The sequence below is a fragment of the Xenopus laevis genome, chromosome 2S, assembly GCF_017654675.1.
Source record: "Xenopus laevis strain J_2021 chromosome 2S, Xenopus_laevis_v10.1, whole genome shotgun sequence".
In the NCBI taxonomy this organism is placed as follows: Eukaryota; Metazoa; Chordata; class Amphibia; order Anura; family Pipidae; genus Xenopus; species Xenopus laevis.
The window spans coordinates 165714156-165729900 of NC_054374.1; the positions used below are offsets into that span (position 1 = coordinate 165714156).

Consider the following 15745-nt stretch of genomic DNA (forward strand, 5'->3'; position numbering starts at 1 on the left):
ATAAATGTATTGGGAACACCGCACATTCTATTCCAAATCACAACATGAAGAAAAATGGATCAAATTTGTGTTATTCCTTAACAGAAAGTGAAGAAAAGGGAATATTAGGTGGTTCCAAAAAAATCTTCTTTCCCAACTCATTGACTGTATCAAGTGAAACATGTTTGAAGCTGTTGTTTTCCTTTAAATGACTGAACTAATATTGAGTTGTATAACAGTGTTTGTGCCGCACATCTGTGTTGTATGGACTCCACCAACTTCCAACAACCTGTCCCACAATTCCAAATGCATTTCTTGCTTTTTGGATTAAGGGGATTGGGCCCCTCCATAACATCAATCTTGTTGGTGTAGAATACCTTCCCTTTAAAAATGTCTAACAGGTAGGGGGGGCATATTTTAAAGTTATTCCAGTCCTTATATCATTTCCTTATTTCCCTGATTTCCCCTTTAATGCTTTGGAGAATGCATCTTTTTGACATATTTTCGTATCACTTCATCCCGTAAGCCGTAGATCAGAGGGCAGAGGAACCTGGGCAGGCAGGTAAAGAGGAGGAAGCTGGAGAAGGGCAGATAAGTAATATAATTAAATGGATAGGTCTCCACCATTGATGACAATAAAGAGGTCATGTAGAGGAGGAGCTGGAAGGCATGGAGCATGACAGTTTTGCTTGCCTTAAGGGCGGACGATTTGTCGGAGCCAATGCTTCTGGCAACCATCAAAACCTTGTAGTAGGTGAATAAAATGACAAGGGCCACAAGGGTAAAAGTTAAGGTGTAGGTGTAGAATCTGATAGTGCCCTGCTCTGGCCTCACTGTGAGGGCCCCTTGGCTACAGACAATAGGTCGGAGCATCCCAATGAAAGGACTAAATGTGATGAAATCAGCAAGGTTTGGAATCAGCCCAAGTGTCCACATCCCTCCAATGGCAGCTACTCCTTTGCGCACAGTGACCAATTCCCCTTGTCTGAGAGGGAAGCAAATAGCCACATAGCGCTCCAAGGACATAATCGCCAGGTTGTACGGAGTCACCCGAAAGGTAACGGTGGCCACTGTGTACACAAAATAGCAGACGGGCAACGGGAGGTATAGTGTGTATATGGCGGCCAGGAAAAGGAAGAGACCTGACACAAGGTAGGCTGTATCATTAATGAGCATGTGGGCAAAGAGCAGATAGCGGACGTTGTCCTTGAGATGAGGAGAAGAGAAGAAGATGTGGAGTATGACTGTGATGGTGTAGAGGAAACAGCTGAAGCAAAGGAGTGTGAGGACCACCAGCCCCGTCTTGACATTGAGCACAGTTCTTGCTTGGGCTGATGCGTCTGTGTCGTTGTATATCACCCGAAAATTCCCCATGGCCAAAATTGGTTTGACAATCACAGACTTAAAGGAAAAAGAGAGGAGCATTAGTAATGCAAAGCACTGCTGGGGGATACAATAGGGAACATCAAGAAAGGGTTGAGCGTTGGAGAACCTCAACTGTGAGCAACATCATCCATTGTTCATGCTCAAATCACTACTGTGACCACTTCCACTCTCTCCTTTCTGCACTGGAAGCCAATGAGATATGAGGACACATGGTGTCTAGCAATGAAGACTTGTTTCCCATTGGCTCCTTATGTGTCCAACCAGGAATTAGTAATCTACAGCTCCCTGCCAGGGGACCAATCTCGGAAGGGATCTGGTCAGATGCAGTGGTCCAAATTTGCAAACCATGAAACACTGGAGTGGCTCCCCATAAAATAATCATTTATAATTATATCAACTACCTATGTCTGAAAGGTGTCAGGGATATTTAGTCTAGAAGTAAAGGGTGTGTTTGGGGACAATTGAGTTCACATTTAAGTTAACTTTTAATATTTTATTATATTATAGCTAATTCCAAGCAAATTTTAAGCCTTAATTTTTTCCTTTTTACAGTTTTTGAATTATTTGCCTGACTTTTTCCAGCTTTCAAATGGGGGTCACTGACCCCATCTATAAAAACAAATGCTCTGTAAGGCTACAAATGTATTGTTATTGTTACTTTTTATTCCTCATCTTTCTATTCAGGCCTCTCCTATTCATATTCCAGTCTATTATTCAAATCAGTGTACAGTCGCTAGGGTAATTTGGACCCTAGCAACCAGATGGCTAAAATTGCAAACTGAAGAGCTGCTGAATAAAAAGCTAAATAAGTCAAAAAACACAAATAATAAAAAATGAAAACCAATTGCAAATTGTCTCAGAATATCCCTCTCTACATCATACTAACATTTAAATTATATTTTTTATATAGATTTTGGGGGAACACTGGGCTGGATATTCTGGCACTATGGCTAAATGGCACCAGTGTTTCCCCACTGCCGGGGGCCGCACTAAAACCCACTTGCTAGTAACAAATTTGCACTAATTGCTGATTGGTTGTTATTGGTTACTGTAGGGGATGGATTTGCACCCATGTGATTTAAACCAATTGTTTCAAATTTTAATTCACATTCTAATATCATCCAGGGTGAGACCTTCCCTCCCTGATACTAAATGCAGGATCCACCCAGGGCTGCAGCTGAGATTATAGAAAAACTCAATTAGATCATTAAAGGATAAATAGATGATGATGATTATTAATTTGACTTTAACAGTACAAAGTTGAGATTAACTGGATCTAGTGCATTAACAAAAGGCCCCTTAGAAAGAATATTCTTAACATCAACAAATATATAGAAGGGCTTACCTTAGACTCTTTTTATTCATAAATCCTGGTGAAAACAGAACATTATTTCAGAGGCGAGGAAAGAAGATTCCGCCATCAGCAAATGAAGAGATTGGAATCAGGTTTATAGGATTCCCTACCAAGAGAGGGTGAATGAGTGATTCATTGGTGGAGAGGAAAGGAGATCTCACCATCAGCATAGGAAGGGGTTCTTTACTGTAAGGGCAGTCAGGTTATGGGATTCCCTACCAAGAGAGGCGGGCAATGAAGTGAGTCATTCGGTGGGAGGAGAAAGTTCTCCCCATATGCAAGCGGAAGGGATTCTTTACGTGCTAACGGCAGTTCAGGTATGGGATTCCCCAAGAGAGGGGAATGGTCGATTCCTTGGTGGGGTAGGAAGGAGAATCTCATCATCAGCATAGAAGGGCTTTCTGTTTACCCTGCTAAGCAGCTCCGGATTATGGGAATTCCCTACCAAGACAGAGCAGGATTCATGAGTGGTCACTTGGTGCGGAGAGAAATGATATCTTCCACCATCAGCTGAGGATTGGGCATTCTTTACCTGTGAAAAAGGACCCAGTCCACGTTATGCGATATCAGACTACCAAGGAGAGGGGCATGCCTACTGCTCCTAAACTCTCTACCCATTACGGCCCGTGGGGAGAAAGGAGCCATCACCAATCAGCGATTAGGAGAGGGTTCTATTTCCTCTAAGTACAGTCAGGATAACTCTCGTGATTCCTCTACCAGAGAGAGGTGACTGAAGTGATTCAATGCTAGTTGATGGCGGAGGAAAGTCAAGATCTACTCACCATCAGCATAGGAAGGTTCTCTTCTTACCATGTAGGACAGTCAGGTTATCGTGGAAGAAGGGCGGAATGCAAGCCTCGACTTGATTTACGCTAAGCCTCAAAATGGTTTATCTCTCAATTGTGTAGACCACATGTGGACTGGTGGAAGATGAGGTCGTATGGTCCGCTGTCTGGAACTATACATAGGCTTGGAGGAGTCACTTTGTCATCACCCACGTATGCACTGACTGTATAGACATTTTATCATTTTCAATCCCGGTCACTTATATCTCTCAGTAGTAGGTCAATCTCACAACACACCCTCGGATTGCTGGAGTAATCATGAAGAACGTTCACTACCTTATCCCGAGCAGCCTCTTCCAGTACTAACTGACCCTGGTGGGAGACAGTCTTCTCTGCGGCAGCTAAACTCTCTCCACTAAGCCCAGTTGTCAATGGCACATTGTAACTCTTCAAAGAGGTGACATCTGAAGAAACTCACAGAGGTGTAGTTACTGTGATAGGATTATCCAATGTGTCATGCAACTCCTAGATACAGGTGTTACTTGTGAGAGTTGTATGAATGGATGTGTGAAGTGTTCTGAATCTGCCGGGGTACAGATGTTAGAACAGCATTGTATGTAGCAGACATGTGGTGTCGAAGGCCCCCGCCTTTGTTTAGAGATGGTCTCTCCACCTTGACATGAAAGAAAAAAACAAAGCAATGTGGTATACGGAGTCCAGTGTAGCGAGGAGAGCACAGATCTATACATTGGGGAGACAAAACAACTGCTCTCCAAGCGAATGGCTCAGCACAGGAGGGAGAACTCTACAGGGCAAAACTCAGCTGTCTTTCTACACTTAAAAGACAAGGGACACTCCTTTGAAGACAGCAAGGTCCAAATCTTGGATAAAGAAGACGCTGGTTTGAACGAGGCGTGAAAGAGGCGATTCATGTCAAGTTGGAGAAACCATCCCTGAACAGAGGCGGGGGCCTTTGACACCACCTGTCTGCTACATACAATGTGTTCTAACATCTGTACCCCGGCGGATTCAGAACACTTCACACATCCATTCATGTAACTCTCACAAGTAACACCTGTATCTAGGAGTCGCATGACACATTGGATAATCCTATCACAACTACACAGAATCTACAACTCTGTGAGTTTCTTCAGATGTCACCTCGCTGAAGAGTTACAATGTGCCGTTGTGATTGGATTAGTGGAAGAGTTTAAATGCCGAGAACTTCCCACACCAGTCAGTTGTACTGAAGAAGCTGCTCGGATGAGTAGTGAAACGTCTTCATTGATTACTCAGCAAGTCCAGTTGTTTTAGATTGACCTATACTAGATATACCCATATGATGACACTCAGATTAATTGCCCTGATGAAATTGCAATGTCTGCTTCAATCTGTGGAACAATCCAGCAGGAAAGAATGGGATATACAGGCACTTACCCTGAATCTGACTCTTGGACTGCAGAGGTTAATGTGCCTTGTGGCAGTTGGAAATATTTATATTGCTTCTAACTCCCTGTAGCCTTCATCAGTAGTAACCCCTGAGCTGCTGTTTACAGAGAAACAGTCCATAAGGAAAAAAAGCACCTCACCCATGAGGTTAAATTACTATCCTCTCTCTATTCCTAAGGAATCAATCAAAAGACTCCGAGCACCTTCCACATCTGGTGTTTCCTTATGGGGCGTCCAGAGACTCTCACCGGGAGTTGCACACACAAGCGCCCCTAGAATTAACAGTAGTGACCCTAATGAACTGAAATGTCTCATTACCGACCCGGCCAACTGATTGTGTGGCATGAGCTTTTTCCTCTACGCTTAAAGGCTAAGTAGACCTTCAAAATAAGTGAATGTAAAATTGATGAAGGGACTATTCTAAGCACTTTTGTAATGTACATTCATTATTTATTTTGTTTTAATTCCAAGATATTAAGAGATACATGTACTGTTAATATGAATGAATTTTGTTACAACAGCGCCACCTGCTGGTCAGTTTCCCACCAGTCTGACCAGCAAGTAGTCAAGGAAATTGTCAGGAGAAAGAAAGAGGCTGATGTTCTTCTGCTTAGGAAAGATGTGAGAAAGGTTTCTAATTTTATTCCTAAGCAGAAGAACATCAGCCTCTTTCTTTCTCCTGACAACTTCCTTGACTACTTGCTGGTCAGACTGGTGGGAAACTGACCAGCAGGTGGCGCTGTTGTAACAAAATTCATTCATATTAACAGTACATGTATTCCTTAATATCTTGGAATTAAAACAAAATAAATAATGAGCAAGGTGACCCCCAACATAAAATGTCAGTTTCTTTCTGGTGTAAGAGAAACAGTTCCATGCAAATCTGTCAGTTTCCCTCCTATGGTTCCCTCTTCCGCTTCATTAAGCACACCCCATTTTATTATTATTATTATTATTAACATGTATTTATATAGCGCCAACATATTGCGTAGCACTGTAAAGTAACTGTGATTATACAACTACATCACATGAATTACATACATAGAACATATGGAGTAACAAACATCACAATCAATACAAGTACAAAAAGGTGAGGAAGGCCCTATGCATAGACATACAGTCTAAAGGGAAAGGAGTAATACACAAGGTGTGGGAGTGGGCAAGATGGAATTAAGTGGGTGAGAAATGTGGTATTGTATGTGGTGTTGCATTTGGTAGTTAAGAAGAGTGAGGGGAGGCTTCTCGAAAGAAGTGCGTTTTCAGAGATTTCTTGAAAGCAGAAAGGTTGGGAGAAAGTCGGAAAGACCGTGGGAGAGAGTTCCAGAGGAGGGGTGCAGCCCTTGCAAAGTCTTGAATGTGAGCATGTGAGGAGGTAATGAGAGAAGAAGTTGAGCTAGAGTGCAGTAGCCGGCCCGCATCTGCGCATCGCTCTACGCAGGAATTTCGCCCGCCCGACTACGTCCGCTCTCCACTATCGACATGCAGTCTAGCCGTACCCTCGATACGCTCTACTCTCGGTGCGTAACACGTGCTGCGCCAGTCGAAGAGTTCTGCAAGGGAGCGGTACATCTAGCTGTGGTTACGAGCCACCGATGAGCGTCTAGGAGGAGAGGGTTGACGACGTGAGCTATGAACGGTGACTGGGTGCTCTCATTATGGACCTGAGCGGTTCCGTCCTTTGTAAGGGCCCGCCTCCGAGGAATTAGGAGTACGTTCTAATCATCTGAACGTCTTACGCCGCGGAATACCTCTCACCTAGTGAGAGAGCGGCGAAGAAGCACGTACAGCCACCTCCACTAACAGTCCTCACACAGTATCAAGATTTCTCCGCACACATTATGCCCTTCCACCTGATCCTAGCGCTCTTCAACCCACTGTAGCATACCCAAGCCTACTCACCATCCCGCCCCGGTAGGTCCGCAGCTCACCGCAATCACACTCTACTTCACCTCTTCCCTAATCGTACCGAACCCGCTTCCCTCCACCCTGCAACAATCGATCCACCACTTCACACCGAACCCGACACGAGAAGACACCGAATCCAACTCCACGCCAGCCCACATCTCCCACCACCGCTACGCCAACCACCTCCAACACACATCTACTCCCGTACCATGACGAGCTCACGCCCCACCCAGTCAAACCATCACTGCCCTAAATCACTCGCACTGACCACCTACCACCGCGTCCCCCCCGTCTACTCCTCGAACATACACCCTAACACCCAGATGCTCCTCAGAGTGATCCGCCTTCATGCCGCCACTAATACCTCGCGCGTCGCAGCTAGAAGCCATCGAACGTCACACGCTATCACCTCCCCGCTCATCATTACGCCTTCGGAGCAATACTCCCTCCCTACCATACGCTCACTCCGCCAACCAAGCCAAATACAACCGCGCGCACATACTCACTTCGTGCCCTACACTCGCCTTACACATCACCAAGAACTCCCATCATTTCGTAACAGAAATAAAATTTTGAGCTCCTTGAGCCGTAATATGCCATGGTAAATTTTGATAAATGTTTAAGTGGAGTAAAATATTTAATAAGTACTGCGATAATGAAGGGGTGATGAACAAGGGCCAGAATTAGGATACAGACGGGTGGGAGAAGGGGTGAAATAAGTGGAATTTGTAACTATTTATGGATACTTGGAATGTTACTGGGTAATTGTGGGGAGAACATTAAGTTTTAGAGAGTTTAAATTTAGAATCAGGTAGAGAATAAGTGGAGGGAGAGAGGTTTAGGAGTTCCCTGGGTTGATGGAGATGAGAGAATAATGAGTATCGTGATAAGAGGTGGTAGTGGAAATGAGTTGAAATTTTTGAGGGAGAAGTATGAGGGGATAAGTAAATGGGTGGAGAAGTTGGGGTAGAAGTAAGGGGAGTGTAACATCATTTAGGAAGATGAAGGATTGGTGAAATGTAGAGAACAGTGACAAGGGTGGTGAGGACGGCCTGAGGGGACTGGAGGAGGAAGAGGTGATCCTAAAGTGTCTTGTGAAGGTCAGAGTATTTATAGTAAGTGAGAAATGAATTGTTGCCTTAGGTTAGGTATAATTATGTGGGGGTTTCGGGAAGGTGTTTGGGTTACAGATTGTAAAGGGGGTCGGAGTATTGTCAGAAGGAAATGAAGGGTATGGTTTGCTAGACTGGCGGTAGTTTAGAGAATGAGGGTTAGAAGCCTCAGAGTGATAACCTTGCAACATCCATCCATCCCGGAGTTCAAGTGACTTCAGACGGTGATCGGCATGCCGCAACAGCGTAGCATCATAGGCGTGTTCATGCTCCACTATCCCTGCACAGCACGAGCTGCTCGAATAGACTTTCCCTATCCCGTCACTCCCCCATCAACTCAGCGATTCATCAACATCTCAGCAAGGATATGAAGGTAGCAGAGAGATAGGGGAGGTTGGTCAAGATTGGAGGGATCAAGAGAGGGTTTTTTCAGAATGGGGGTGACAAGAGCATGTTTTAGTTGAGAAGGAAACAGTCCAGGTGAGGGGGAAAGATTAAATAGGTGAGTTAAGGCTTTGATTAGACAAGGATTGGTATTGCGGAGAAGTTTTGAGGGAATTGGATCAAGCGGCAGGTGGGAAGGTGAGAAGAGGCCAGAAGCTTTGAGATTCCTCATCAGTGACAGGGGTGAAGGAGCACAGGAGAGACTGAGGAGTGTGGAGGGAGGGTGGTGGAAGTCTAGGGGGGTTGAGTAGTGTAATGTCCCTTCTGATAGTGTCAATTTTGTTTTTGAAGTGCTCAGCAATATCTTGAGCAGAGACAGATGTGCATGGAGGGGGTGGAGAAGGGGAAAGTAGAGGGTTAAAGGTGGAGAAAAGTTGTGGTGGTTTTTTAGAAAGGGAGTTAATGAGTGAAGTAAAGTAAGTTTGTTTGGCTTGGAAGAGGCTGATGTTATAGGAGTGCAGGGCAGATTTGTAGCTCCAAACGTCTCATTCTGAACGGGATTTGCACCAGCGACGCTCAAGTGCACGTGAATGTCTTTGGAGCTTTTGTATGAGCAGTATGTCAAGGTTGAAGTGGTTTGGGTCGAGAACGTTTAGTTTTTATAGGAGCAGCTCATTGAGGGCAGTGGTGAGAGTACTATAGTAGACAGAGGGGCCACATTAGGACATGAGATGGCTGAGATATTAGAGTGAAGAGAGTCAAAGGAAGAAGAGAGATGTGCCGCGTCTACAGCTTGCAAGTCACGGTAAGTACGTGTTTGGGGAATAGCAGGGGGTGAGGAGGGAGTTAGTGAGAGTTGAAATGTGAGCATATTGTGATCAGAGAGAGGAAATGGGGAGTTAGTAAAATTGCTGGTTGAACAGATCCATTTCTTTAAAATCTGCTTTAATGTATTTTTAAGTTCACCTTTCTGAAAGTAGTAGTATGGCCACTAATTTATAGGGGCAGCTACTGAGGCTGCTGGTACCTGAAGCCTCATCATGAAATTATAGAATTGTCTCCTGTACTGGCTGATACATTAGAAAGCTTCAAGGAAGGTCTGGAAGTGAGAAGAAACCATTGTATTGAAATGAACTGGTCAGACTTCATCTACAGCATCGATGAGGTACAGAGAGTAAAAGAAAATTCAAAAGGGAGATGTTTTAAGAAACCAACTTTTGGGATAGAGGAAGTGGATATTGTTGAGATAATGGACATGTGTTGGATAGGATTAATGAAATTAAAGGAAACCTGTCACTTTCTTGTTGACAGTAGGACTGTTATTAAATAGTTAACAAAACGTACGCACTTCCGTCTTTTTCTAAATAAATGTAATTAAGGCAGGGTTTTAAAATTGTGCACGAGACTCCAAAGTCCCGACTTTCTGAAAGTCGGGCGCAAAGCCTCAAGGGAAAAACTATAGCTGGCTGAAATCTCGTGAGATTTCACCTCAGCCGTTTGAATCTGTGGGAGAAGGAGAAGGAAGAAGAAGAGGAAAGGAAGAGATCACAGAACAGACAAGAAGTAAGGATTCTCAGCTGCAGGCAAACACTAATTTTACTCCGTGACAGGTTTCCAATGTGACCGATAGCACTGCACTGTTCCTCCCGCATATCCCTTGGTTTCGCTTCTGAAGTTGAATGGCTCCGTTTTGATTTGCATAGCCTTCTCTGACCTTTGCAAACATGAGCTACAAACTTTCTCTTCCTATTCCCCTCTTTGTCTCTTCTGATGGATGGTGAAGGCTTTCCCTTGCATCCCTCTCCATGTGCCTTTCCGAAGAAGTTATATCTAAAGTTGAGAGCTTTGGTTTCCTTTGCGCATAACCCTTTATGAACCTTGCGAGCAGGAGCTGAAAATTCTCCCTTCACATCTCCTTCACTGTCCCTTCCAAATGAAGTGTTATAGAGTAAAGTTGAAGGCTCAGTTCCCCCCTACATATTACAGAAAGTAATGTGGAATGCAGTGGGTGAACAAGCAGGGAGTAGTGATGGGGGAATTTATTCGCCAGGCGCGAATTCGCGGCGAATTTGCGCGATTAGCCACCAGCGAATAAATTTGCGAAATACCCGTGAAAATTAGCAGCAAAAATTCGCCGGTGTCAAAAATTTTTTTTCGGAAAAACGGACGCCGGCGTCAAAAAAATGGGCGCCGGCGTCAAAAACTAGACACCGGCGCAGTTTCGCGAATTTTTCACCGTTTCACCGAATTTCGCGCTTTTCGCTTTGCCGAAAAATTCTTGAATTTCGCGTGAAATTCCCGAATTTTTCGGACGAATCGAAATGGCGAAAAATTCGCCCATCACTAGCAGGGAAAATGAGATGGAAATTCTGTAAAGGCATGGACTTTGAAAAAGATTCATGTTGTGGAGGGAGAGGCTTGGAAGGTGAAGGGGCATTGCAGAAAAGAAGGATAAAAGGACACTGAGGGGGACTGGAAAGCAGTGTTTTGGGTAGTAGCATATAAATAATTTGCATTGCTGCACTTCCCCTCTCCATTTTTGACTACACTTTTTAACCCCCAGCAGCACAAAAATTGACCTCAGAGCAGCACATATCTGTAACACTGCTGAGGGAACACCTATCCTTCTATGTGCTAAAACACTAAAAATGACAATGCAATATAATGATTATAATTGATTTATACAGAGAGAAACACCAGCAGGGAAAAACTTTATTCACCATCTGAAATTTTTACTATGCACAAATAGGCAGAGCATCTAAGCACATTTTCAATTGGTCTTCATTTTTTTAAATAGTTTTTGAATTTTTTACCTTCTTTGAAGTTTACCAGCTTTCAAATGGGTGTCAGTGACCCCATTTAAAAAACAAATGCTCTGTAAGGCTACAAATGTATTGTTACTTTTTATTCCTCCTCTTTCTGTTCAGGCCTCTCCTATTCATAGCCCAGTCTCTTATGTAAATCAGTGCATGGTTGCTAGGGTAGTCTTACCCTAACAACCAGATTGCTAAAATTGCAAACTGGATAGCTGCTGAAAAAAACGCTAAATAACTCAAAAAACACAAAAAATAAATAATGAAAACCAATTGCAGGTTGTCTCAGACTATCAATATCTACTTCTTACAAAAAATTAATCTAAAGGTGAAAACCCCTTTAAAGGGAATGTCAACGCAAAAAATTATTTTTGCCTTATAAAATAAAATGTACTTCTAACTTTGAAATATACATTCATTACAATTTTTGTTTAAAAAGTACCAGCCAGGAGTTTAGCAAATACAATAACTTTCAAAGCACTGAACATCTTCAATACATATATGTTAGAAAGTTGCATAGAATGATGTTTTCTTTTATTAGGGACATTTTTATTTTGGGGTTGACTTTTCAAATTTGCACCTGGGCAGTAACCCATAGCAACCAATCAGTGACTGGCTTTTTAGAGGCAACTGCAGGTTGAACGATGAAATCAAACATTTAATTGGTTATTGCCCAGGTGCAGATTTGCCCAGTGTTTATAAATGAGCCCCAAGGACTGCACATTCTTAGTAGGTTTTAACGTTTTGGTTTGAGATTTTTAGTAGTAGCCCACACAATGTGCTAATACAGAAGGTGTTTCAAACAATCCTTATAGAATATCAAGTCCTGGCAGTTTGGCTCAGCCCACACACAGAAAACAAAGGGGTCCTGTTTCAAGATGGCAGCACCTATGAAACACTTTTTACATGTAGGAGATTTTCTAATCCGTTTCAGATATAGACAAAAACAGTTGACTAAAGGGTTTAACTAAGGAGGGAAATATATATATATATTACTCATGTCTCAAGGTGACAGGTCCTCTTTAATAACAGGCAATGGAGAAAGGATAATGAAGAAATATGATATTAAAAGGGTTGTTCACCTTTAATTTATGGGGGTTATTTACTAAACTCCGAATGCAAAAATCACGAATCGGAATTTATTAAACCCCGAGGATGGAAAAGTCTGAATCTGAAAATCCGGCATCTCAGACCTGTTGAGGTTGCATATAAGTCAATGGGAGAAGTCCCAATGATTTTTTGATGTGTGCTGGGTTTCCTGCAATACCCGAAGTTTTCGGAGTTTTCGGGTGAAAATTCGTAAAAAACAAACAAAAAAAGAAACGTGAAAATCGGATGAAAAAATTGTGAAAATCTGATTTTTTTTTCCCTGCAAAGCCAATTTTCGGGAAAATGTAACAATAAATAAACGTAAAACACCAGAGCAGATTTGTTCGTAGTTTGTAGCAGAAAATACTGAGATAAATTCGGACTTTAATAAATATCTGTTAGTATACTGTTAGTATAATGTAGAGAGTGATATTCTGAGTCAATTTGCAATTGGTTTCCATTTTTTATTATTTGTCTTTTTTCATTCAGCAGCCCTCCAGTTTGCAATTCCAGCCATCTGGTTGCTAGCGTCCAAATTACCCTAGCAACCATGCATTGATTTGAATGAGAGCCTGGTATATAAATAGGAGAGGCCTTAATAGTAATAAAAAGTAGTAATAACAATAAATGTATAGCCTTTTACAGCATCTGTTTTGAATGGGGTCAGTGACCCCCATTTGAAAGCTGGAAAGAGTCTGAAGAAGAAGGCGAAAAATTTAAAAATTAAACAAAATAAAAAAACGAAAAGTTGCTTAGAATTAGCCGTTCTATAATATACTAAAGGTTAATTCAATGGTGAACCACCCCTTTTAATGAATAAATGAAAGGAACAAAGTGGCATTTTCAAATTCGTGCCTCAATAAACGAGATTCTGGAAGACAAGGTAATATAGAAGTGTGGAACACCAGCCCTCTGCTCTATAGAATAGAAGGGAAATAGATAGGAAAGGTAGAGAAATTAAATTGTACTTTCAAGACAAAAGTCTATCAAGAATTAGAGGAATGGGAGTAAGAAGGTGCTGATCTTCGTTCTTTAGGGAGAGGAAAGATCATCTTGGAAAGATCCAGATGGGAGGAAAAACAGGGCAGAACAGGGGGATCCGGATACTTGAAGGAGCTTAAACCGTGGAGTTAATATGTGATGGCTGAAAACTAGTGGAATTAGATGGACATGAGCAGGATAATCAGTCCCATAAGGTAATTGGTGATTCAGCGATCGCAATGGTGCCAATGATCAATTCCACCCACCAAGTTAGTAGTACAGGTAATTAGCCACAAGGGCTCCCGTTATTTTTTAAATATATTTTTATTCTTATTTCATTAAAGAAAAACATTCATGTCATAAGATGACATTTAAATATAAGATAAACAAATGAACTAAAAAAAAAAAATCATAATAATATAAGTGACATAAACATGAATCAATATCACAAAGAATAGGCATTCAAATATTCATAACCATAAGGCTAGAATACAATAACAAATTACAAGTTAACAAATAACAATGGAATATTCAAGTATCAATGGAGCAATCAAGAATCTTATTGAGTTTAACTCTTTCTGCATCTTTTAAAGTATGGAAGAAAATTTTCCATTTGGTTATAAACTTGAAACAGTTCTGTATATTTTCTACTCTATAACCAATTGCCTCATTAGTATAAAGAGTTTTTAACTCCAACAAAACCTCATTTAAAGAAGGCAAAGAGCTCTCAATCCATTTTTTTAAAAATAACTCTACGAGCTGAAGCCAAAATCAGTTTTATAAATTTTGAAATATGTGCAGAATTAAAATCTTTGGATTGTCGAACTAATGATCCAAGATCTATAGAGTTAGTCCACCCAAAAAAGAGCATCTTGAGATGATAATGATATCTTGAAATTTAAAATGCTAGTAAGGTAATTCTCAACATTAATCCAAAAGTTTTTTTTATCTCTCTACAATCCCAAAGCATATGGAAAGAATTAGGAGAAGGAAACTCACATTTTGGACAGCTATTAAGAAAACTAGAATTTTTGGCTTTAAAATGAAATCCCTTGTAACCTAGATGAATTAATCTGAAATGTTGTTCCCTCCAAACTTCAGATGTAATTAGCTTGTCAAAACTTTTTATAGAACTAGTTAGATCATCAGCTTTAATTTCCTTTTGTAAATAAATGGACCACTTTTGTGCAGTTGATTCCATCGGGTGAGGTTTAAATTCCATATTGTTCCATAAAGTGGATTGAATGTATCTGATATTAATATCTGTAGTAGAATATAAATATTTGTTGAAAAAGGAAGATAATAAAGAGCTATAAGACAAAAAAACATCTTTCTTGTCTAATTTGTAATTGAAGATAGAACAATTTCTCTTTTTCTGAAATGTGAAATTTGAGTCTGAATTCATCCCAATGGATGATTTTACCTGTTGAAGGCGAAATGTCTGTCAGAAGACGAATACCTTTCCTTTTCCAGGAAGTTAACATTGGAGAGAACAATGAACAAGGAATGTCTTTGTTTCTTGTTAAAGGCAAATAAGGAGTATTCCTAAAATCAGATTTACATAACTTGTGTAACCATCTCCAAACTGAAAAAGTATCTCTATATAATGGATTTGTCTTTACTTCAGTAAGTTGATTTTTAAAAGGTTTATGTAATAGCATTAAAATATTTTCTCCTGTCTCAGTAGTTATTTCTAGGGGAACATTAGTATATTTGTCCTTTTCACATATTGTAATGGAAATGGAAGTTACTCACCTCCAAGATGGCGACGGCGTCCAAAATGGCGACCCCTTGCTTCCCCATGTGGATCCCGTGGGTCGCAGCGATATGACGCCAGCATCTTCTCGCCTGCTGATTGGTCGCCGGCGTCTGGACGCCATTGCACCTAAACTTTGGCGCCAATTCTGCCCTATTTAAGCCTTCTGGACACTGCAGACATTGCCCAAGTATAGGTTTATCTTCGTGAATTCCTGGGTGTGTTATTATTGATTGATTCCTGTGTACCAACCTTGCCTGTTATTTCGGATTGACCCTTCGCTGCCTGGATTAAACTTTTGCCTGGACTTTGACTATTCTCTTGCCTCATCCTTCTGTTACCACGAACTTTGGTTACTACCTGCCTCCTCCTTGGTCCAACTGTGCCTTCGGGCCCTTACACATATCCATTCAATAATGCAACGGGTAATCGAAGATAGGTTAAAAGACCTATAATCAGGAATTCCCAAACCACCATACATTTTTGATTGTTTTAACTTATATAAAGATATTTTAGCTACTTTTCCTCTCCAAAGAAATCTTGAAATAGAACTTTCTAAAGATATAATATCCTTATGTCTCAAAAGCAGAGGTAAATTAATTAAAGAATAAATACATTTTGGAATAATCAACATTTTATAAAATGCTATTCTCCCTTTTAAATTAAGAGGAAGATTTATCCATTTATTACATAAATGTATAACAGTCTTAACCGAAGGAGTGAAATTAAGAGAGTATAATCTGTTTAGATCA

The 15745-nt window shown here is 41.2% G+C and overlaps 1 protein-coding gene across 1 annotated transcript; it reads right to left on the minus strand.

Moving 5' to 3' along the window:
* Positions 1-434: 434 nt before the first annotated feature.
* LOC108709149 (odorant receptor 131-2) lies at positions 435-1353 on the minus strand. Its single transcript, XM_018248756.2, has one exon. The coding sequence runs from the start codon at positions 1351-1353 to the stop codon at positions 448-450; it is 906 nt and encodes a 301-aa protein (XP_018104245.1). The 3' UTR covers positions 435-447.
* Between the last annotated feature and the right edge of the window lie 14392 nt (positions 1354-15745).

Excerpts from the sequence above, each read along its gene's own strand:
- LOC108709149 (XM_018248756.2), bottom strand. The coding sequence starts at position 1,353 with ATGGGGAATTTTCGGGTGATATACAACGACACAGACGCATCAGCCCAA.